Raw genomic sequence first — 26,059 nt, forward strand, 5'->3', positions numbered from 1 at the left:
ACAACATATGTAATGATCACTCTGAGTTCTTTGATGTTGTTGTTATTGAAGTGTGAAAGTGTATTTTTAGCATTTCATTTATTGCCTTTTATTGTCAGCATTTAAATAAAAGGCAACTGTTAGTTGGATTGGATGGAGAAGGAGTACCTGCATCATGATGCATGCGTAATATCGTTGCAGTTTTCTTGTCATGGATGATAGTCAATGTACCTGTCTGTGCATGTAGTTCAAGTCTGTTCTTGTGAGAGTCTTGCAAACCTCCGTCATCACATAGTTAACACAGATGCATGTAATCCATACATGGGTTAGCCATTTTTGCTGTGTGCGTATGCCCTTATCTTTATTTCTGGTAATTTTCAATGGCAACTGCTTATGTTATGGAAATTTGGTATCTAATGGAGATTAAAACCAGTAACAGACTCCTCTCTTGAACTCTTGCATAACTCATGATTTGAGAAAGTGTAATTTTCTCAGGATTTTTTAATAATTTGTTGAACTTTTGCACTCTAGAATTGCATGCTCCTTGGAGGACGTAAGAACACAGATGTGCCATTGGAGGGGTATCTAGTAACGCCAATACAAAGAATATGCAAGTATCCTCTTCTTTTGAAGGTACGTAAGAGTTTTTTATCCAGGATTTCATAATCTCTATATTAAACTGGTTACTAAGAATATTTCAGAACAGCTGGAACTATCTCCCTATGCAGTGAATAATCTCTATAAGATACTGGACCCAGACTTGCTCTCATTAAAGGTAGTGGCAACTCTTCTGACATCAGTATTAAAAGGACTGAGAAGTCTGGCTCAATTAAGATTATTAGCTCCCTTCTGTATCTAGTGGTGAGGTTGCCTCCTGATTGTTGAATCGAAGTGAACCATTTAAGTGAGTTTAATGAGACTAGGTTTGAAAATGTCCTTGCTTAAAAGGCTTGGGATAGCAGAGCTTGTTGCCAACATGCTTTGCTGAATCTAATCTGCCATCAGCAAAGTGTAAATGAAAATATTTATGAAGATGTTTTTAAAGAAACACTTCAGAGTAACGGTAAGATGCTGTATGTGGTTTTATGCATGTTTGCATGTTTATGCTTATCTTACTGTTATGGCTTAAAATAATGTAACGTGTTAAATGTACTAAAAAGCATTACATATTCAAATCTCCAAGTTACTGAAATTTTCTAATTTCTAATGTTAGTAAATAAAATAATATAATAATCAGGAAAGTAAATATTTAAAATACATTTATGCGTAACAAATTTGAGTTTAATCTTGTTTATTGTTTCAAACAGAGAGAAAAGCAAGAGTACACTCTGCTTTAGAAGCTACTTGAAATATGATTGTTAGACTGTATTTTTCACAATGCATGCGTGAGTTTAGATTTGAAACATTGCCAGTTATGAGGCATATGCATTTCATTGCACTGACATAAAAACATAAAAGTAAACGTGTTAAAATAAAGATTTTTTTTTTTAAAAACAAGTTACAGGATACAGTTACTATGAGGTTTGAATCATCCCAGGTACCTGTGGTTTTACAGTTCACTTGGTGAATTAATTTTTTTTTTTTAATATTCTATTTTTGAATGGAGTACAGACAAAGCAGGGGAAATTGACTAATGAATTACACTAGGGACACATTGAAATGAAGATATTTATGTACAAAAAAATTCAATACAGGGTGTAGTGGCAGCAGGGTTAAGACTTCTTGCTAAGCCTCCAGAAAGAATGTACCCAAGCCTCCATCAGGATATGCACTGAAGGCTGCACTTAGTCAGTCCAGCTGTAAAAGTGAAGTTGGTAGTTTGAGATGGGAAATCTCCAATGAATACTGGTAACTCCGCTTTTGGTTTTTGGTATCGCTGCCATTACCAATAACCATCCAAAATCAGTGAGTCACCTAAGCTATTGTTCACTTCTCTGGTGTATTGCAATAGATTAAACAATAGACTGGGGCTAAAGAAACTTTTTTTTTTTTTTTTTTTGTCCTAGGTTGCAGGAAAGGCACGTGTTGATTTTGACGTCAGTAAACTAACATTTTAAAACAGAGTTGTTATCTTTGTTGTTGAACAATTCCATCCCATGGAGTATTAGAAACAATAAAGGCGAATATGAATTGGGGAAAGAAAAGTAGCAGAAATGCCAACTTTTTCCTATGTAGTGATAATTTTTATTAATAGCAATTTATTTCTCTGAGTTTTAGTGTCCTACTAGAACACAACACTAGAGGGTTTATTTACTTTTCCACATAGTAAAAGAGAAGTCTGTCCATGTTTTGATTTTGTATTCTAGTCAATTTAAGCCTCTTGTAATATTCATTTAGAGATCAAAGACAAGTTGTTTTTTCTTTTAATGTCTAAATAGGAGTTACTGAAGCGGACTCCAAGGAAGCACAGTGACTACGCAGCACTAATGGAAGCCCTCCAGGCCATGAAAGCTGTCTGTTCCAACATAAATGAGGCCAAGAGACAAATGGAAAAATTAGAGTTTCTGGAAGAATGGCAGTCTCATGTTGAAGGATGGGAGGTAATGTCACAAGATGTGTTGCTTTGTATGAAGGAGGAGGGAGTAACAATTTTCAAGAAGCCTGTATTGCACTGTTTTTGTGATCCTGAGGTACTGTGAAATCCCCTCTTCTGTGAAATCACAGCTTTTATTTAGTATCTGTAATATATGAAATATATATCTGTAGTATCTGTAATATATGAAAAATATTTTGATTGTTGATCATGCTCTAAGAATCCCTATTTTTTGTCAGCTTGTACATAGACCCTGTCAGCTTGTAGCTAGTCTCCATAGCTGAGCTAAGGTAACATAAATGTGTTAAGCAGACTCTATGTAAGAGGTCTTGTTTTGTTTGGTTTTGTTTATTTTTAAATGATTAGCAAATATTATGACTTTAATATTTTATTTTTGCGAAGAGACAGTAAGTCTGCTCCTGAGTTAGACATATTAATAGTAAAAAGAAGATCCAACATTTCCCCTAAATAGCAACATGATCAAGTAGTTGTGTTGCCAAAACCTTCCTTTTGCATTATATTGAGTGCTATGATTATTTTATAAAGAAGTATAGGTACAGATACAGGTATTTCTTCAAGTTGCTCTGGGTGTTTTGTATCCAAATGTCTGAGCTGCACAGATAGAGGTAGGAGGTAAACACAAGTGAAGTCCCAGTAAAACAAATGTAAAGCAAGCAGTGTTAACATTTTTTAAAAGTCATTTTTGAATATTATACACAGGGTTTTTTAAGACTAATTTCAACATGGAAGTAGTTCTTTGCTTTTCTGAAAACCGTACTATGTACTACTGTTCTACTCCTCTTTCTAGGAGAGCTGCTTAAGAAATAGGGGAAGGGATTTTATCTTAGTAGTACCAAACACCAGGGGTGAGTTTTATCTTGCCTGAATTTGAGTCCTTTTCAAACAATAGAGAGAAACAGGCTATTTGGTGATAAGATCTACCTGACATACTTTTGAGCTGTACTTAGGCTGAGATGAGTTTCATCCTGGATGTCCCTGCTTCTCTCCACTGATAATGAGAGAACCTCATTGACTGGCATCTACATTTGGTTCAGTGAGTAACTCCATCTCCTAATGCCTCTGTATCTCTGTCCAGTCTGATAATCGACCTTCAGTTAATCACCCACACTGGCTACCTGCCAAGCTTTAACAACTTGACTGCTGTCTACAAGACTGGTGACCAGTCTGAAGGCTGTCAAACTGTAGTGAGAGGATCACATGCTCTTTGTAAAGTGAGGACTAACGCAATCTCTGAAGCTCTCCCCTCCAATCCTGTGCTACTTCTGATGTGTATAGGCAACGACTCTTTGCTTTTCTGAAGGTTTGCTGGCTGGAAAAGATAGAAAGAAAAAATTATTGTTATTTTTTCTGCATGCTAGTCTGATAGACTGAGATCTGATTTTTTGGCTATGTAGTGGGAAATGGCTTCATACAGTGCAGAGGAAAGAAAGGGTTAGTGACACTGGTGGGACCCTGAATCAGAGGAGGCTTTGAGATGGACCTGCCTGAACTTCAACTGACTGAGTTCCACAGGAAGTATAACAACAGAAAATAGAATATAGGCAAGAATAGTCAACTGTCATTTAAGCATTCATAATAACAGATACAGCAGAGAGAAAAAATAGTTTATACGTATCTCTGTTCCCTCCCTGCTGTTGCTAAGCTTGTGAGTCTATGATGCTATACAGTGTTTTCTCAGTGGCAGGAAACTTTATGCAGGACCTTCTGTTTCCCCCCAGAAACTTCCTCTCTGTTTCTCTCTACTCTATCCTTGTGCTCTAGGTTCCCAATTTTACATTATACACCCACTTACACGTGCAGCTTCTTGAACTTACTCTGCATAAGGTTGCCCTCTGCTTCTCCAGCAGAGGATTCAGTCTCCCCCTGCCTTCCAGAAGGGTTCAATGAAAAGCCACTATCTGAAAGGAGAACAAAATTTACTGTGAACAAAGAACTCCCTAAATACTGTCCATGATGCTTTCCTATCTGCTGCATGTGTAATCTGATGATCTGTGAAACAAACCTTTCATTTATTGTTAATTGAGTAGTATGGGAAGATCTGATTCATTCTAAATATGGATTAAATAACTAATTTTACTTTAATCAAATTTTTTTGTGCTTCTATAGTACACTGTAGGATTTGAAATACGTCTTATCCATCTTATGAAATACTTACAGTATTTTTCCTTTTGCTGTGTGACAACATTTTCAAGAACTGCACTTCCATTTCTGTAATTGGGGTAGGTATAATTTAGAGCAGAGAAATCTGCTTATGCCAGAACTCAGAGCATGGTAGTCTTGTTCTAGGACTGTCAATACAGTACATTCCATGAAAATTCACTGTGCCTCAAGATAAGGAATCTTAGCAAGTACAAAAACTCTATAATTGCTGGTCTGTATTCAGGCAAACCTTTCTGCCTTTAGTTATAACCCTCAGTCTCAAAACAAGCCATTAAAGACAAATAATAAATGACATAGAGTGTGTAGTCATGCCAGGATATTGTTTGCAGAATTTTTAAAAAGAAAGAACTTGGATAAAATAAAGCTTTAAATGTTATCATTGAGAAGTCTACTTGACCTAACACCTTCCAAAAGAAGCAAATATCTTAACAGCTGATTGTTTAGACTATGTAAAAATAAGTTTCTTTTTTATAATTACCTTGAACTTGCGGTCATCAGCTATATCTTGGAAAGATTAGGGCATGTAAACATTAAAATGCATGTTTTTGCTTGTGCAACACCTTCATGGAAGAAGCAATAGCAAGTTAAATCCTTATGTTACTAATATTTTAAGGCAAGGGAAGCTTGTTAAATAATCCTTATTGCCTATCACAGGTTTTATTCCTTCTGTTATTTTCAGATTTTCAATTAAGTCTTCTGCAGTGCTGCAGTGATTAAATTTTTCTACTTGCTTTCAGTGCCTTGAGTTTTATACATATGTCAAATACATCTTAATGAACACACTCAAGTATAAAGTTACAGTATGATTAACTCAGTGGATTATTAGTCATGTAACTTGGTTAAGAACTGACTGTTCTCAAAGTTCTAACCCTGAAAAGGGAGTCCACTTCCCCGCATTAAGCTTCTTCTGACTCCTTAAGAAGACATCCACTAGTAAATATGTATGCTGTTGAAGATATATTAACGGGCAAAGGAAGCAATATGGACAGAAGCATGCAAGACATAGACTTATTCTCTCTCTGCTCTGAATGTGTTCTGTGAACCATAACATAGTAATTTTCTTCCAACATTGATTTTTTTCCCTAGATTTAATTTTAGGATTTCACTTGTGCTTGAACTCTGAAATAGTGCCATTGTCTTAAAATAGTCTGTTTTCAGTAGAGTTATGTGGTGTTTATTATAGCTGAGCTGATCAGGTTTGATGTTATCATATGGCAACCACAGGGTACCCAATCTGGCAAAATTGCCCTGATCTTAATATACGCATCTTTGAAATGGTAAGAATTCCAGAGCATTTGTGAGAGCTAACAATATTTTGAATGAATCCCAACAACAACTACAAAAAATCTCTGAATGCGATGCATGAGAGTGGATTTAATTAAATAAACATCTGGTTTTCTGCATAGCCTAAAAATAAAGAGACAAACTTGTTGGAGATTTCCTTCCAGAAGGAAATGCTTAGCACATTGCTTGGCCCCAACTAGAAGGAGGAAAGGGGGAAAAAGAAAAGACTATTTTTAGAATCTGATCAAAGCATGACTTGAATTCCTATACATAAGTGTCATAAAATGAAGCTTGCATTTGTTATGATAAAAATACAGATTCATGGAAAAATGGAACATCTGCTTCAAGAAGGAAAATTTTGAGTATAATGACTTTCTTATTTAATTTCCTAAGTGGTTAAATTTATTGGCCTGAATTCAGAACTTGTGTAGGTGGCTGTCTCAGCTGGAGAATGGCTCAGCAGCTGAAGGAGCCTGTCAGTAAAATTTGCGTGGATGTTTCAGTGAGAGAAGAAAAAATAAAATTATTGCATTTGTTGTAAGCTGAAAACAGAACAACCCAGTTTGAGTCACAGGCCAACTTAGTAACTGTAGCATCGAGTATTCCATCTCTTTCTATTCCACCATATCATCAAATGGTATTTTAATAGAGATTTCTGTTTTAAAATCCAGAATTTTTAGCCCTTTCCCCTGTTTATTTCTATGTCTCACACACACATGAAGGTACTGAAAAGTAAGTTAATATCTGCAATTTCTGACTTTTATCACCGTTAGAGCAGTGGCCACTGAATCAGTACACTCAGACCTCCATGTTTGACTGAAATTTGCCAAAAATATGTGGAAAAGTAGTTTTTCTAACAACTGAAATGAACAAATAACTGCTTTTGACTGCATGGTAATAAAGAACGTTTTTTGCTGTCTAAGATGGGTATTTAATGACTTAAGGATGAAGGGGATATTGTTTTCTCCCCCCAGTGCATTTTAAATGTATTTATTTTGTGATAAGGACTGCTCTAAAGTTAGACATTTAGAGTCTTCAGTAACTCAGTAGGAAAGATGGAGGACAAACAAGTCTAGATTCATGGTAGAAGTCTGCTTTTCAGGTCTTTTTTTTTCTTTTTTTTTCAACTGAATCCATATGTTTTGTTGGAACATTTTTAGAACAGGTTTGTTTCTACAATAATAGAATTATTGATTATTGTTGATTTTTTAAATCAATATATTACAAAAATTCTGGCTTCACTGAAAATATCCCATCAGCTGTAATTGCAGGTACTTTAAATGTATAGAAACATGAGTTGTAGCCTGGTAGCACTGACTTTTACATTTAGGTTAAGCAACTATATGATCTTCACGTGCAAGCAATGAGTATAAATGTGTGTATTCATGAAAACTTTAAAAAGGCGAATTGCATTTCAGATACAAATTGCTTACATTTGAGATTTCCTTGATAGTTTGAGTTTAAGCATTTAATGAAAACTTGTTTGTCTCAGAAGGTTTTGATAATATTTGTTCTAAAATATTGCTTGTAGGTATTGTAGTTAATTTTTAGCTGTGGAGCCAGTAGCCTCTCCTGCTTTTGGGACAAGAGTATCCTCTCATTCGTTATTGAAGCCTTCCCCATGAGAAATTCTTTGTGCTGCTGGATTAATGAGTTATCCTAATGCTCTGGGTATAAACTGTAGCTTGGGCGTTCCTGCTGTAAACCCACGTTCAAAGTGTGGATACATCCTTCATGAAAAAGTTCTTACAGTTTTCATTCCTCCTTTGAACTGTATGGGATATGGTGGTCCTTTGTCCTGTCTGCTTTATCCTTCTTTGGGCTGTTTTTTACCCCTTGGGGATGCAGTGGAGTGCTTACCCCAGGTGTAGGGACAGCAGTACTTCCATATAATACACCCTTCCTCTTTTGTCCCTTTCAGCTCCATGCCCATCCAAACTGTAGGAGCAGGCTGACCCTCACAGTGTTAAATACATAAGGCATGGTGGGGGGAGCAGAAGAAAAGATTTTTCGGCACTGGCAGTGTTATGTAGGACAGCCAGATGTGACTTCTGGTCCTGTTATCTTATTCCCTTGGACTTCAGTAAATACAACAGCAATAACAAAATTCACTGGCCTGTGGCCATACCACCATGGGTTGTGATCTTGTCAGAAGGTATAGGATAACTGAAGTTAACATTGTTGAGTGTTTGGAAGGGAGGTCTCTGGGGGGAAAAAAGTATTTCTAGAATGTTTTTTTCATCATCTAGCAGTTTGTGTTAGAAAAGGAGGAAAACAAAGAGGAAAACAATAGCAAAGGGTAGTAATGTGATACAGATAATACTTACTGTCATATTGCAATATCGAACTTAAATAATGAATCAGGTAAATCTTAGGTATTCAAGTAACCTGAATTACATACATTTAACATATGTATAGAACATGGTATTTTAAGACATGATTCTGGCATACTAGCAGAACTCAATAGGACTGTTGGGAAAAAGTTATATTTTCCTACAGTGAAAATGATTTTTTTTTCAATAAAAAGAGATGAAATGATTTCATGAAATGCTTTATATGAAAAAATACACCCTTTTGTTGAAAACTGAAACTGCTGAAACAGTTTTGAAGCCTTAAGCTGAAATATTTAGTGTCCATAGAAAAATTATAATTTTCCAGCAAAGCTGATTTTTTCTGTAAAAACAAGGAAACAAATAAAACCTTTTAAAAATACAGCCTTTTAAAAATAAATGCCAACAAATTTTAAAAGTAGCATAACATTGATTACTCTTTTTAATGTACAAAAGCTATGAAATGTAATGGAACGAAACAACTTGTTTTTCTGTAGTTGTCAGCAAGAATTAAGTTCAGTTCTAATTTATGGTTAATTTATATTACTGTGTGTGCTAAGGTGTTTCGGTGTTTGGTTTCAAATAAAACTGTAAATTAATATGCCAGCTTCCGGTGTTTATTCTGTCTTAGGAAGGGAGATATGGTCTAGTGGCTATAGATGACATTCATTTTTGCCTCATTTGATCCTAAATGGAAACAAGAATGGTTAGTTAGCACTGATACTGAAGTTGCTTGATTTAGAGACCCGAATTACGTTCCACTGTTATAGTTGTGCAATCTCTCTTATCATCTCTGTAAATAGCCCGCTTTCTCCTTAGAGCAGAGTGAGCTATTGCTCAATATTCAGGACTGTGACGTACAAAGGATGCATGGTAAGATGAAGAGCTGAGAGTGGAACCCATGATTGCTTCTTGGCTCTTAATTGAATACATTTTTCTTTGGGCTGCTGTGATTAGATCAAGAAGAGGAAGTAACTACAGCTATTGCAAGTAAAAGTCATTCAGAACATGTGTAGATGAAAGAAAAGCCCTGGCTTTTGCAGGTTTTGCAGGTTGAATGTTGACTGGCTGAAATTAAGAAGCTCCTTGAGCTGGGGTGTATGCATAATTATCAATAGGATTGCATGGCTTGATGCATATAGAACAAGTACAGAAGGTCTGTCCCACAGGAGCATGGACTTGTATGGCATTCAACATGGATAAATGCTGGGTGCTGCACTTGGGTCATAACAACCTCTGCAGTGATGGCTTGGGAAAGGGTGGCTGGAAAGTTGCCTGGCAGAAAAGGAGCAGCAACATTAGTCAGCAGTGTGCTCGGGTGGCCAAGAAAGCCAATGGCATCCTGGCTTCTATCAGAAATAGTGTGGCCAGCAGGACCAGGGAGGTGATTGTCCTCTGGTGTTCAAGTACTGTGTTCAGCTTTGAGCCCCTCACTGCAAGAAAGATACTGGGCTGCTGGAATGTGTTCAGAGAAGAACAAAGCTGGTGAAGGGACTAGAAAACAAGACAAGAGGAGTGGTTGAGGGAACTGAGGTTGTTCAGTCTGGAGAAAAGGAGGCTGAAGCTCATAGCTTTCTACAACTACCTGAAAGGACATTGCAGTGAGGTAGGTGTCGGTCAGTTTTCCCAGGTGACAAGTGATAGGACATGAGGAAATGACCCTAAGTTGTGCCAGGGGAGGTTTAAATTGGATATCAGGAAAAATTTCTTTACGGAAAGGGTGAAGAAATGGTTCAAGCAGTCATTGGAACAGGCTGCCCTGGGAAGTGGTTGAGTTACCATCCCTGGGGGTATTTAAGAGATGTCTAGATGTGGTGCTTAGGGACATGGTTTAGTTATGAACTTGGTAGTATAAAGTTGACAGTTGGACTTGATGATCTTAATCATGTCATAATGGTCTTTTCCAACCTAAATGATTCAATGATTCTATGGTTTTCAGAAATAGCAAAGTGCACCTTGATTTCAAGGCAGGCTTCTTTAAGAGGTTCATTCATCTTTATAAGGCACTGAAATGCTAGGAATTTGTCATAGGAATATTTTTGGGAAAACGTTATTCTTTGTTAAAGTTGCTTCTTTTTGATTAAGCTTGTTGAAAATGCCTGCCTTGTTTTCAAAAAAAAAAAAAAAAAACAACAAAAAAACGATCTGCCTCAAGCAATAATGAGGCATGGGAAATTTCATTCCAAACATATAAAGATTAACAAAATTCTGATGTCTTCAGAGTATGTTAAGAAGAAGTATGCTAGTCTTACTTGTAGATGCTGCTATCAACTTTGATTCTGTCTAGCTCAGTTTAGTATGGAACTATATATACACTTAATGACATTCAAGTTTGGGGTTACCTCAGCTTCCAAATTAATCTTGGCATAGATTATGTGTTTCAAAGCCTCATTTGCAGACTTTTCTTACTAAATATTGAAGTCACAACGGATAAGACTTGTTTTATAAAGTTGGCCTGATTTATCATGAGAGATCTTGTGTACAGAAGTGAAATAATTTGGAAACTTTAATGAGGAATCTTAAACATCCAATAAAGCAACAAACCCTTCTAGTTAATTATGGTACTAGGTGAATACAAAGCTGGTGTTAAATGTTATTAAGTAAACATTAGAAATTATTATATAGTTACAATGTAAGAAATAACCATAAGTTTTAGTCTTGGTGTTTTCAGAGAATTGTGAGTTTGTATAAGAAATGTTGTCCTTTCTTGCTGCAGAATCCTTCAGTTAACACAAAATAAAAATGATTGATCTCTTTCCCATTAATTTTAGGGGTCCAACATCACTGACACATGCACAGAAATGCTGCGAAGTGGACTACTACTGAAAATCTCAGCAGGAAATATTCAAGAGCGGATATTTTTTCTGTTCGATAACCTTTTGGTGTACTGCAAAAAAAAGCATAGGTAAATGGTCCATTTATACTTTGAAAAATCATTTGTGTTTTTTCTTACGGTAGAGCTAGTCCTCTGTATGCTTTTTCTTAACAATATTTGAACAATACCAAAGTGTTTATTGTAGTTAATTGCAATATAAACTTAAATATTTTCAGAGGAAACCCATCATCCACTAAGAATTGCATTTAATTCAAACATTGGAAAAATTTTGTAGGAATGCAGAAACCAAATGGTGAAATAGAGGGAGAAGGAATCTGTTTCATCAGACTTCCATAACAGGTACTATGTGGTGGTCTCACTCTCTTCTAGGAAGGGTAAACAGGCTGAATTTTTAGTTAAACACATTAGGATTGTAGCTTATGCTATAAAATTAGTCTCTAAAGTTTCAAGTGTTTCAAGCCTTTGTATTTCTAATCAGGGAAAAGAGCCAGAATGCTGCTGCTTGCTGCATTGCAGGGAGTAATTCTGTAGGTCAGCAACAACCTTCTGTAGTTAATGTTCATTCAGTGCTCTTATGCTTCTGAGGAATAAGGATTCTATGTACAGGTATCCCTTTTTAAACTGCTTGAGTTTCTTTCTTTGATCCAGAAACTGCTTTTAATAGCCACTGAATGCACATATTGCTAGATAGATCCTTGGTAGATTCCTGGAAACATGATAGACCTTGGAAATGTTCTCTAATATCCCTGCCAAAATAAAATGCATTTTATGTAATTTTTAAACATCCTTTTGCTACACAGTTGTATAAACATGGATCACTAAGCTTTAGTTTCATGGATACAAAGGTCTCTAGGATTATTGGATTTAACTCACTTTGGAGAGAAAAAATATACTGAACCTTTATACTTGCTGCTATTTTTTTTTAATATATTATTCAGTTTTTGAATAAGAAGCTTATAATGTAATAGAGTCACTCATTAGACAGTAATGATTGAGAGGCAGGTCATTTTCTGAAGATTAGTGTCTCTGGAGTGAGTGAAGGTCAGAACTCAGATGATCATTAATTCTCAGGAACTGACTTTTGTTTGAAATACAGTATTAATTATCATTATGGGCTGAAATGGACAGAAAATCATCTCTGGTTTATCTTACGTGAGAAAAGCTGCATAGGAGTGGGAGTCTCAAAAGGCCTTGACTGCGTCCAAAATATCAGAAATTCTTAAGTATAATTGTTGGTTTACTTTTATGTGCGGAAGAAAAAATGTGTTCATAGTTCTTCCATGCATAAGTGCCACATATGAGGCTAACATACATGTGTGTAGGGCAAGATTTACATCCAGAAGTGTTATTTCATTTTTTCAGTCATGCTAACCTTGTATTGAATTTCTTGATAAATATAAGGAGGCTAAACCAGCTAGGAGGACATGTCCTCCCAGTGTATTATTTTGTCTTTAATGACAGAGTGTGGCAAGTAAGTATCAAAGTGTTGGAACAGGACTTCTAGAGTGAGGCTTTGCTGATAAACTCTTGTCATCTACCAGTTTGAAGCTTAGTCTTGCCAGAGTTGGCATCTTTGCTTTAGCATCATCAGTGTCCCATTCAGGAATGAGACAATTCGATTAGACATGTATAAATGAGTTGTGACCTTTACAGTTTCCTTTAGATGCTACATGTACAAGTAGCAGTACAGAAACATAACACAAAGTTGTGGGTGACCTTGCTCATCTTCTCTTTCTCTTATCAGGCGATTGAAGAACAGCAAAGCATCTACTGACGGCCATCGTTACCTTTTTCGGGGCAGAATAAACACAGAAGTGATGGAAGTAGAGAATGTAGATGATGGAACAGGTGAGTATATTTCTGCTGCTAGTTTACTAAAGTAGTGTTTCAAGGTGATGAAATCAAATGAAGCTTTATGATTTCTTTGAGAATGGAGGCTTCTAGTACATAGAAATTATAAGACGCTACTTTAAAAGTGCAGTCTGCTCTTATCAAAACTCTGCTTCTGTGACACTTCACTGCTTTCATACTTTACTAGCTGGGCAGTCATAGATGACTGTTTTACACTAACATAAACAGAGTTATAAAATAGGGTGACATTTATTGCTCAACTGAAATTGTATATTTAACTTCACTTTACAGCATTACAGCACTGCTAGATAGGTTATCCCTAGGAATGTGATGTATTTGTACAAGCAGATGGGAAAGTTACTTCTGTTGGAATGAAACCTCAAACACTACAAATGCTGAAACTGTAATAAAAGTATTTAAGAAAAATGAAGTTTTTCAAAACACCTGTAGGGATATAATCCATATGACTGCTTGAAATTTTCTTGACAAACATTAGAGAAATGAAAGCCCAAAATACTTCTATAAATGTTACTTTTATTTTATAAGCTTGAGTTTTCTGAAACTTTTTTTCCCCCTGATTATTATTTCCTCAAAATTAATAAAGAAAACCTGAAATATTTGGGGCTGTTTAATGTAAAACAAAATGAAAAATAGTAAACTTGCAATGGTATTGCAAATATATGTCTGAAGGAAGTTTCAGCAAGTTATCTATTACTTGTCCTGATTTTAAAACAGCATTAGATTTTCCCCATGTGTGGATCCCAAGCATTTTCCCTACTGTGGATCCCAAGCGTTTATGAATGTAACTTCCATTTAAAAATGAACCGAAATAACAATTATTGTACAGCTTAAATAACCTGTTTCAGTTCTTCGCAGAAGTTAAATATTTCTTAAAAGTGAGGATTTTTTTTTGTAATTTTGTGTTTGTTTGTTTTCAAAATAGTTCACTTACTCTACTGTATAGAGAACAGTTTGAATACCGTTCTTATTGGGACACTTATTTATTGGAAGGCTCTTATGTCTGTCTTCCATCTCTTCTTTGTCAGTCTTTCAACCTTTTGTCATGTGCCATGTTTTCTACGTTTTTATTGTTTTTTTGTGTCTTTTGGTGATTTTTTTCCCCAGTTTGTTTGCCTCTTTTGTATTAAGTGGTGTCCAGAGCTGAAACTTTGCTGGTGCCAAGTAGAACAGAATAATTACAGAATAATTGGTGCTGCACATGGATTGTCTATTAGTAATCCCACAATGGCTTGGCTTGGCTTTTTTTTTTTTTTTTTAATACTTTGTGATCTAACGTACCACCAGATCCTTTTATGCAGTACTGCTATCTATCCCATTATATTCTATACTGTATTAGTATATATGGGTAGTTACTAATAATTACTTTCTTACCTTACTAAATTTTATTTTACTGAAGACCAACTCTTTCTACAATTTCTTAAGAATTCAGAATTCATACTTTGTTCCCCAGAGTTCTTGCAGCTCTCCTTGCTTTGGTTCCATAAACAAACCATTTGATTTCTTGATAAAACTACTGGAAAATGGTAAATATAAGGTATAGCAATTTGGGTCACACTTGATAGGTTTTCTTTGTTTTATAGAACAAATTTCACAGTAACTCTTTGACATCTGCTTGGGCTATGTCCTTCACCAGGCCAAATGGTTAGTAGAGATTTCTGTAAATGCACTATATGGAATTTCATCAGGCCTCATTGACTTGAATATAATTTAGCCTGCTATTTCCATTTTCTAGTTTGTATTCCTGTCTAGTTGTTAATTTTATTTGTGAGAAATATGAAACCTCAGTTAGCATTTTGCTTATGCAAAAAAGACAATCGAGTATTTTGGTCTTTTATGTCACCTATTATTTGACTAACATCCATTTATTTTCCTTCATCTTCCTTGTATGCACATTAGAAATACAAGATAGTTTTCGTGTTTTCATTATCTTGTGACGTAGGTTTTCTGATTTTGTTGCTATATGCATATGGTCTTCTCTTAGACTTGGCAATAAGTGTATTTCCACTTTGTATGTATGTATTAGTATGCATAAGTATAGTGTATTATGTATGTATAAGTATGTATTTTCCACTTTTTTCCACTCATGTTTGATTTCCAGATATCTTTTCTGGAAAAGAGATTTTTCTTTGCAGTTTTCTATGGCTTTGAAAGTTCTTTTTCATAGGAAACCAATCAATTTTTACTTAAAACTCTTTATGTTACTGTGGCCACAGAAGCTTATAGCAACCATCTTCTTCCTGACGAATATTCCAAGAACTTTATAGCATTTTCTTTCATTGTTTCCAATTCCACATATGCTTTAAGTATTGTCTTTAGCAAATATTGCTTCCATCCTCCAAGTTTCACCTGTATTTCTCAAGTCTGTCGTAACTTTCATTTGGTTGTTCTAGCTTTCCATTCCTTGATCTTGTTCACCCTGTCCATTTTTATTCCTGCCCATTCATCTTCATCCTCAATGAATCTTCAAGTAAAATTTAGCTAAACACAAATTATCTCCTTCCTCACTCTATACCAGTAGTCTAATTTCCTCCAGCAAAATGAAATTTAGCAACCCTTCCCATTTCCTATAGCCTTGCACACAATACTGAAGGCCATCTTCCTTCCTTCCCACTTCCTCTCCTGCACCATATCAAATCTTGTCACTCTGATCTTTGCAACATTTCTAAAATCCACACTTTCCACACTTACGAGACGTGAATTATTATTATTTTTATTATTATTCTGTTTTGTGTATTCACCTCTTCTTTTTCCCCAACCCCAGGTTTCCTGCCTTCTTCTTTTCTGTTTGTCCAATATTCTAAAATAATATCTTACCGTAATTATTGCTACTTCTTCCCTGCTTTCTGTGGTTCTTTTTGAAATATGGAAATATTTGAGTCATTTCACTGGTCTGTGGCAGCCTTCTTTGCTTTTCTGGTATATCCTCCCTTTTTTTTTTAACCTGTTTTCCTTCCTTTTAGTCAGCAGTTCACTCTTCATGCTTATATGATGGTACTTCTTTCACTCGTATCATGATGCTCTTTTTTAACCTTCTTCTGTCTTGGTTTCTGTACTGTTCTCATTTGGGGCACCCAGATGTCGTTTCTCATCCCCTGTAATCATTCACATTTGAACTGTAACCCAGTAATACTCTGCTGCATTCTTTTTGCCTTATTTCATTCCCAAATGTAGCAATCTGTTCTGAGCCTCATTCATGTTAGCTTTGCATGTGCTTTTTTTTGGTATTTTCCCCTCCTTAATTATCTATCATTTTCCATAATTCTTAATTTAGAGTGCAAGCTCTTAGGGGCATAGTGCTTATATTTTCATAGCTATGCATGACCCTTTCTCATGTTTTATTCATGGCGCTTTTGTAAGCATTAAAGTTGTTTACTGTAACTTTTGGGATCATCTGCTCTTTTGGTATAAGGAACCTTAGGGCTTCAGGGGTCTGAATTTTGCTGGCAGTACCAGTTTTCGTCCACCTTAACTCATTGCCATCTGTATAACATTTGGCAGTCTTAGCACCCAGCTAGGTGATCGGGCTTTTCAGAGAATTCGGCACGAGATAAACGTGTTATCACACTGTCAGTGCTCAGGGTCCTACAGTTACAGAACTTCGTCAGCCAAGTGAGCTACGTGTTTGAAATGTCATCTGTACACTGGGATATTCAAGTGGCAGGATAAGCCAATTCTGGGGTTTTTAACTACTGAGTTAGCACCAAAATTTTGTCCAAAGTGAAATACCTGTGTCTAAATCTGTGTGTGAGTCCAAGGAATACTTTTTGACATACATCTTTTGCCACAATTTTAACTGCCACGATTCTCTGCATTAGAGATCATAATATTTCCCTGCCAAACAAGGGGGTTTTGATGACAGATGCATGAAAACAAAGACCACAGGAAAAAATTTTTATACCAGGACAATATTAACCTGCAACTTTAAAAATGAATAAACAAAAAAGCACAGCTAGTGCTTTATTGCCAGGTTTTTAAGTCCATGCATAAATAATACAGAGGGACCTTAACTTTCCTTCGTTCAGTATCCCTCCTGCCTCTGATCTCCAGGAGGCTGCAGTCTGTCAGCTGATAGCTCCTGTCTGAGGCTTCTTTCTTTTCACGGACTTTTTTGGTTTTCTGAGGGTGCATGAATGGTACGATGGGTAGTTTACACTTGCTTGCACTTATATTCTTGTGAGTATGAGAAAATTTTGTTGGTTTAGAAATCAGCCATCAGTCTCATGATTTTCTAGTAGTTCCTGACATTTCCCAGCTCACTGTACAAAACTTGGCTGCTTTCCATCTAATTAAAATGCAGAGTTATTGAAAGGATACTAGCATGTCTGCTGAGATTTATGATAAATTGTAGCAGGCATTTCAGGAAGGGTTTCAGTTTCAGAAAATCCCATCTCATTATACAAAACAGGGCTGAATTATGAAGCTGTATTTACAAAGTAAAGAGGTCTGCAGCTATTACAGTAGTTCAGGGCTGGCCCCAGGACTTTCTTGCCTCATAATGAAAGTTTTTGGTGAGAGAATGCTGACCTTTTGATTTTTGTAATAATTTGTACAATAGTTGCTAGTTCTAGTTTTAATCTGTCTTTTATGCAAAAAAATGTATTTGCTTCATAGGCCATTTATGCCTCACGAATTTTCCCCCAGGAGTTGCATCTAATCCTATTGAAGGACATTCATGCAGGGGTGTCAGTTTCAGAGAGGAAGTCTGCTTAGCTAATTTCTGAATAAGATTTATAGACTAGCATGTTAAAATCAAATGTCATGTAAGTCAAGAAGGAGTAAAAAGCAGTAAATTGTCTGCTTTTTATAGCATAGCAGTTTACATGCTAAGAGGCAGTTCAAGATTTTTTGTTTAAAGAAGTTTAAGAGCATCAGCAGCAATTGTTACCTCTCTCTCACTATATGCACACTGAAATTAGGGTTGTTAGGAACATGTTTCAAAAATTACACATTTGGCATATTTTTGAAGTCATAATGATTTTTTAAAAATATTTCAGCTTGTGTAATCACTAACTGTATATATATTTCTTTATTCAGATAGCAAGTAAAAATACATCAAATATCAGTGAAAATATATCAAATATTTATGATTTGCTTACTCTTCAAACCAAAATTGCATTTCCCCAACTGTATATTTAGTCCGTTTATAAACTTAGTAGTAAATCATTCAATCAACAGAGCAGTTCTGAATAATTTTAGGTACAAAACCACAATGCTGCTTTTTATGAAATTATTTATGTAGCACAAACAAAAGTACTCTAAATACAGTGATCTGTTCTTTTAAGAGGACTTGGCTTGTTTTAGTACTGAATATATACCTTCTTCCATAGAATCACTTAGGTTGGAAAAGGCCTCTAAGATCATCAAGTCCAACCGTTAACCTAGCACTGCTGAGTCTACCACTAAACCATGTCACTAAGCACCACATCTACACATCTTTTGAATACCTTCAGGGTTGATGGCTCCCATATGCCAGGCAATTCTCTTTCACATTATAAAAAACACATTAAGTTTACTAGAAGTAAAAAATACAGCTCATTAAGTTAAAACAGTTCACAATCAGCACAGATAATTTTACATTCTTTATATTTGTTCTGTTTTTCTTTCTGTTTTATTTTTCTGTATTTCATTAGTTTTATGTATAATAATAGAAGGAGTTTTTTAAAAAATATATTACTTATTTCTTTTTTAAGAGTTTTTGTTCTTTAAGCCAATTTATCTATTTCCAGCTGACTACCACAGCAGTGGCCACACTGTCATTAATGGCTGGAAGATCCACAACACAGCAAAGAACAAATGGTTTGTGTGCATGGCAAAAACACCTGAAGAGAAGCAAGAATGGCTGGAAGCTATTTTGAAAGAACGAGAGAGACGAAAAGGTAGGTTAATAAACTTCCTTGTGTTGCTGTGCCAGAAAGCTATGCTGTATTTTTATGTTGAGATATAAAGCAAAACAGCTGCTAGGCAAACTTGTGGTATCAGGTTCAACTGAAGCTTTATGAATAACAGCTTGGAAAAAAATAAATCAAACTACTACTGGGAAGGACATAATGACTTGAATCATGTGTGTTGGTAGTGAGTGTCATTTTGTAAATGGGAAGATGATTTCATCTACGATTTTGCAGCTTATCCTCAACCAGAAAATATTATCATAATTTTATTGAGGCCTGTGAAATGTTGTGGTTTGTGGTATATGAGGGTCTATCCTAAATGCCTTTTGGGGTCTGTATACGTTTTGTGAATGGAAATTTGAAGCACTGAAATAAACAGATTTTCTAAGTTTCTTCATGCAGATGATTCAACATGAAATGGTACAGAATACACCCACAACCCCATCTTTGATCCATTCTCCCCTATCCAAGAAAGTAACAAATCACCATTGCAAACAACTGTCTTTTGAATCACTGAATTAAGGTGGAAGAATACTTGGCTGAAATATAATCCTGATCTCTAATGTGACCACAAATAACCTTGTGTATTGAAGGTGAACCCAGCACAAAATAGATGACGCATCATCATCTTCTGGAGCTAATTTCATTTGCAAGCTAAAATATCCTAATCAGTAAGGATGTATGGAGCCTCAGTACTGAAAGAAAATATGACCTTGTAGTCAGATCTGGGTTTCTGTTCCTGGTTTGTGTAGATTTCCTGTGTCTTGTTTCAGTAGCCATTGTTTTGTGCCTGTGTTGTAAATGGAGGATAACAATACTTTCTTTGGTCTTTTAAAGTTGAATACTGGATGTTTGTACAACATTTGCTGTAGGACCAGAGTTTCAGCTAGAATGTTTGAGCCCTGGCTAATTAATAGTGCCATCAAGAATTACTAGTGGAAAAGCTAAAAAGATGCCTTAGAGGTCTAAAAGCTCAACATTTTAGAATAAAAAATAAATGTGCTAGAGATGATGTCAAACACAACAAAAACAAACAGATTTCTCTGCTTCTGTTTAGGGCCTTGTCTGAATCTGACTAAATAGATTTTCAACAAATCCCACTTCTCTTTTTTTAAGTTTCTTGATTTCCTTAGACACTTCATACCTTTAGGTAAGAAATACAAAGAGTAAATAGGAGTCTTTGTTGTTGTTGTATTCTTATTATTTCACACTCTACCGGTAGCAGAATTGTCTCTGACCTAAACCTTACCAAGCTTGAAGTCTGAGGTATCTTCTCAAAGGCAAGCAATATCCTAGGATTTTAGCATCTTAGGGAGTTTTTTAGCTCTTGGTGGTCACAAGGGACTTGCCACTGAGGAGACAACCATGAAAGAAATGGGAACAGGATAGAACAGGAGAAGATTTGGTACACACTTAGACTGAGTTTGCAACACAGGATCTGCAAAAATATTTCTTGAATATCTCCATTACTACATCAACTTATAAATTTATCCATCTCCTCCAGCACAGCGATTTTTTTCAAAACATCTGTATAAACAAAGCAGGATGCATCAACTTAATTGCAGGCAAGTTGCCAAATTACTCAGGAACCAAACAGATACCTTTTTAGAATTCAAATATTGTATCTAAATGTAGCTATAAGCAATTTCCTATTCACTGTGAACATGAAGATGCTTTAATTGTATATTTACTTAATAAGATGCAGAGCCTGTTCATGCGTGTATATATTTATAGACAATCACACTGAAGTCTAAGTGACTGCACATGTGAGAACAGTGTTTTGTCTCCTTTGCAAGTGAGACACCAGCTGATTCAAAGGTACACACTTGCCAAATCTGTGAGCAAATCTGTGGGCTGTGAGCGAGTCTTGTTTGAGTGACTGCCCCCTTACTGCATGGTGCAGCAGGACTTGCCCAGGCATTCCTTCACAGAGGTGCTGTGGACCCCACATCTCATGCAGAACCATGGATTGCAGTGATCACCGGACTGGATAGATAAAGAATGTGGATCATGGAAATACAGCTTGAGTATGCCACGTAGCTGGGGCTTTCTGGGCCATTCGTACTGGTAGATTTGGAGATTCAACGTACTTAGGCAAGCTCAATCTATGCCATTATTTGGAGTCCGTAAAGCAGAAGCTGAACAGAAGGGAGAGGATGTCCCAGGTGAAATACTTTAACAGAAATTTCAGTGGTTATTGAATTAATAACTAGGACCACTTTATAGATTTTATTTCCTTGTTAAGAGAAATCAAGCCAAATTGGAAACTTTTTGCTAGGAAGTATTTCTTTCAGTTTAGGGGCTTTCATGTAATCATCTGAGGCATTCAGAAGGTTAGAAATTTATTTAATTGGTGAAAATTTTCAAGGCTGATGGTGCTGTGATGCTGCTGCTGATTCAAACAGTCAGTACAAATAAAAAACATCAATGTCCTATAAGCTCCGAAAGAAGTATACTGGCTAGATTTTCTTTTCCTAGGAATAAGTCAGGTTTTATGTTTGTGTGGCATTACCGCTAACTAGTTCATGGGTAATGAGAGACACTTCTGTATCTGTGACCAATACCTTTGTTATCTTTTTCTTATGCCATGTTACATTTTTTTCTGGCTATTTTTTTCAGATTTATAGAAGTGATAGACTACTACTCATATTGATTATGTACAGTTAAAATTTTAGAAATGTGCAAATCTAGAGAGAGAAGCTGAGTACATGTATATAAGACATTCCTGAAATGTGTGGTTTTATCCTGAATTAAGATGGTTTATAGAGAAAATACATGGGTTATGAAGGTCTGTGGTATTCCCTGGGAGAACAAGCTTCTGTGAATGGCCAGTATGATACAAAATTCAACAAGAACTGGTTTTGATCATCTGTTATTCAGAAAATGTAATGATTTTCTCGAGAAGAGAAACAGGAAAAAATAAGAAGAAATGTTGAACTAACCCCCTCAACAGCTTTTGGTTGTTGAGAAAGTTCCAAAACAAATAAAAATGAAGTTGTGCATGGGATTTTGTGGAAAAGGCCTAAATTAATCGTCTATGAAACTAACAAGTATATAACATAATTAGTTACAGTAAATTGAAAAACTGAAAAATGTTTGTGCAAAACATTTTTATCATCAGATGATAAGAGTGAAAATATGGACCTTTTCTTTTAAATTTGTGAAGACAAGACTCCTCCTTTCTGAACGTTCATATACTGAAGTCATTGAAAATCACAGCATTAGTATTTATTACTGCAATATCAATGGTGATGTTGGTACAGGTGTACATTTTCAGTAACAATTTGACTTCACTGTGAGGAATTTATAGATATCATTTGATTATGCTTTATGAAGGTTAGATGTTCATAAATAGATCTTGATTCTGAGCAAAATAATGGAAAAACCTCCTTTTTCTTTTTTTGTATGTAGAATATTAGTATTTCTTGTCCATTTTGTTGAAGACTTTGAAATATAATGACAATATCACTTCATAAAATTTTATTGTATTTTTGACAGGTTTAAAATTGGGCATGGAACAAGACACTTGGATGATGATCTCTGAGCAAGGAGAAAGACTATACAAAATGATGTGCAAACAAGGGAATCTCATCAAAGACAGGAAGAGGAAATTAACCACTTTTCCCAAGTGCTTTCTTGGAAGGTATTACATGCATTTTATAGCATGATTTTTAAGCAGCTAAAACACATTTTATATCTTCTTTGGGATATTATGAAAACCACACTTTATTTGTAATGTCCGTTAGGACTATTTGCCTCCCAGAATTTAGCCAAAATGTAAATTGGTCTGCCTGAAATTTATGGTTATGAACTCAAATCCCAAAGTAGCTTTTTAAAGGTCCAAGGCTGCAAAGGCATGTTGAACATAGAAAATGCATAAAATAAAATAGTTTCTTTAGATAAATAATTCCCAACTGTTCTGATGCATTTTAGAGTGCCAAATTTGCTTTAATCCACTATAAAAATCTGTCTCTAAAACTGTTTCCCTTCTCCTCTTGTCTGAATATCAGTTATGGAGTTACTAAAGGTAACTTATATGTTTAAAAATTAAACCCTGTTAAGAGGAGGATCTTTAGAATGTCATAACGTACCTATGGCTTAAGGAGACTGAATCCATAAGGAGGAGAAAGCAATAGGTACCATGATATTACATATGTTACAGAAAAACAGTTTTGGGGGCAGAAAGTTTATCCCTTATTTCATCTGACTGTAAGGCAGATTAGCATGGAGTATTTTTCTATAGTACAGTGATTGTTTTACACAAGCACATTGTGATGAAGATCCTCACTGCTGTGTTCAAAAGAGGAAATGAAATAGATTTTCATGTACTGTCCAAAGTCATGTAGCTGGTGAGAGTTGAATTGAGGATTAAGATTAATTATTGAGTTGTGATTGAATCATCTCCTCAGAGGGACTGTTGGAAGGAGGTAAAGAATACACTCATGGTATGGAGTTGTGTAAAACATTTAAACCAACTGTCAAAAGTTTGCTTTTCTGTTCTGTCTTTGAAGTGGATCCTTCCAAAGTATGCTTTTGCTTGTCTCTGGGTCAACAGTTAAAACCCATTAATGTGGATGTTGCACTGCCTTACTACACTGCTACTTTGATTTGTAATGGACATGCAAATATTTTATGTACCATAAAATTGATGTCTCTTAACTGCGTCAGATTTACTGTGAAATAAACTCGGTATTTCTTGGATGTGCACTATATGCTTTGTTTATATGCTCAGGATGTCTCAGAAATGACAGGCCTACTGTTCTATCATGCTGCAATTATGGTCTGCCTTCAGAGCATATCTGCCCTGTGTAGGTGCAGTAGGTGTGCCTGGGATTTTCTTATATTTGACAGTCTGGTCAAATTTGTCTATTCTACTTTAGAAGATCATGGAAAACAAAGGAATATTCATCATGTGCCTAGATAAAACTTCTGAACAGAAAAGAAAAGACACGTCAAGGGAAACCTTTATGTATTATATCTAAATAATAAAAAGTGGAAATTATTTTTTTTTAAAAGATGATATGACATTCTAAAGGTCATTTGGCTTAAGAAGCACTTACTAAGTAAGGAACCCTGCTAGGCTTGCAACTAAGAAGAAAATGTAGTAGATGTAGTGGCATGACATTTCAATTTTTCTTTTTTTGTATCTGCTTTAATTCAGTGAATTTGTGTCCTGGTTATTGGAAATTGGAGAGATACACAAATCCGAAGAAGGCGTTCATCTTGGCCAAGCTTTATTAGAGAATGGCATTATCCATCATGGTAAATATAATTAGTTTTAACTTACTTGTTTTCAAGGTAATTGTTGTAATTAGAGTGGACTTAATTTTGTTTGATAAAATGATGGTCTCATTAATGCAAGGCAGCTTGTTGAATCTGCATTATATCCTTACAGGGACCTCATGGGGTCCTTGCCCATGCCTAGAAGATTTACTGGATAACCTCCATTGATATAACTAGATTAGATCTGTGCTGTTGGGATCACAACATTGCAAACAGGGACCTACAGAAGCATTGCTATTCTGTTGTAACCAAAAATAAATTTGAGGGGAAGAAAGGAGGGCAGATGTTTTTAAAGGATTTAAGCCTTTTATTTAGGCTAGGCCTTTTAGGGACACGTTTCAATAAGAGTTGTAGATAGGAGAGAGCGAAAAACATTACAGCTGGCTGCAGATAAATGTGCCTGATCCTTTGTTAGGAATTACAAGTTTAGCAGGTAAAACCAACCTAGAACCCCAAAATTGAAACATTTGAATATTCAGGCCCCGTTTGTCACTGTTTTGTAGAGTTGCTAAAATTCAAATTTCTATGCTTAAATTTTCAGTCAACTATCTGTGCTAACCTCATTCTGGAGAGAAGCATCACTGAAATGGTTTAATTTTTGAGCCAAAAAGGTTTGATTTCTTGAGGTAATTTGCATTGGCAGCATTTTTCATATCAAACCTTCTTACCACAGCAGGTCCTTGTCTCTGTTCCTTTTAGAAGTTGTAGTCCAGCAGGACCATATAAGTGAACTGAAGAAGCTTCCGCTTTTGAAGATGTTTGACTTATAATAGGTTCAGTAACTTTAAAAATCAGTTAGTGAAAGAGCTGCGAAGTTAGGTGCTGTTCTGGCATAGATCCAGGGTGTAAATTTAGATGTAATCATTGATAATTTACATTTTGATACATAAATACTTCAACCAGTAATTAATTCAATACTTTGTAAGTTCTTTGCCACCGTGTTTTCAGTGTCCTTGGCTGGAAGGAAAGCGGGAGTAACTGAGTGCCACTTGGCTGTGTGCGTTTTGAACATACACAGAGTAGGAGGAAAACCATTAAAGTTATTCATCAGTAGTCATGTAGTCTTTAATGCTTTAATGTCAGTCTACATGATTTTCTTCAACCATCATTCAAATGTCAGATGCTATTATGTTTACTACACACACAGAATTGTTTTCAATGGCATGATTCTGTTGCCAAAGATTCTTCTCCTGATCTTGTAATTTACATCCCAAATACACTGATAGACTTCCTCAATACAGAGTTAAATGAATATTGTGTAATTTCATGAGATAAAAGGGTAATTATGTTAGAGCATAGAAATTTGAGCCAGACATGCTACTTTGAATAGTGGATCCAGCTGTGGTTCAGTGAAAATAGAACTCTTAAAATAAAGTTGAATGAACCATCTGTTTTCATAGAGGGAGCAAGGGAGAAAGAAAGTTTGGCTGTTACTCACATTGCAAATGCTGTAGGGGGCTTTGTTAGATTTAGCATATTCTAGCATATGCTTCATTTTAGCCATGCCAGACCCACACTGTGATGGACATTGTTTTACTTCCTGGTGTGTGAACTCTTGCAAGTTATGGCTTTTCCTTGTTTTTTTATTTTTCCAGTTTTGCGAAAGGAAAAAACAGTTTATACGTTGCTATCCTAAATCTACCTGGTGGCATTCTCGTATATCTGAAAAAACTTACAATTGATCAGCCAATGTACTGAGATACTTCGGTCACTTGCTGATGATGGTTAGTGGTGGAAGCTTCCTCTCAAGGCAATAAGGAACTTTGTAGTTACAAAAATCATCTGAATATCAGCTTATTTTTAATATCAGATGATTTTAAATAAATAGGTATTTATATGGTTGCGCAGTTTCCTGGATTGGTATACTGATCTG

At 35.6% G+C, this 26,059-nt stretch overlaps 1 protein-coding gene across 1 annotated transcript in view; it reads left to right on the plus strand.

The window, feature by feature from the left end:
- PREX2 (phosphatidylinositol-3,4,5-trisphosphate dependent Rac exchange factor 2) overlaps window positions 1-26,059 on the plus strand; it is a 172,743-nt gene that overhangs the window by 51,010 nt on the left and 95,674 nt on the right. Inside the window, exons 5-11 of the mRNA XM_035563072.2 lie at window positions 511-612; window positions 2,358-2,519; window positions 11,079-11,212; window positions 12,888-12,991; window positions 18,742-18,891; window positions 22,402-22,546; window positions 24,065-24,165. Coding sequence (XP_035418965.1) covers window positions 511-612; window positions 2,358-2,519; window positions 11,079-11,212; window positions 12,888-12,991; window positions 18,742-18,891; window positions 22,402-22,546; window positions 24,065-24,165 — 898 coding nt within the window. The remainder of the gene's footprint in view (window positions 1-510; window positions 613-2,357; window positions 2,520-11,078; window positions 11,213-12,887; window positions 12,992-18,741; window positions 18,892-22,401; window positions 22,547-24,064; window positions 24,166-26,059) is intronic.

Source organism: Cygnus atratus, chromosome 2, assembly GCF_013377495.2.
Source record: "Cygnus atratus isolate AKBS03 ecotype Queensland, Australia chromosome 2, CAtr_DNAZoo_HiC_assembly, whole genome shotgun sequence".
Taxonomy (NCBI): Eukaryota; Metazoa; Chordata; class Aves; order Anseriformes; family Anatidae; genus Cygnus; species Cygnus atratus.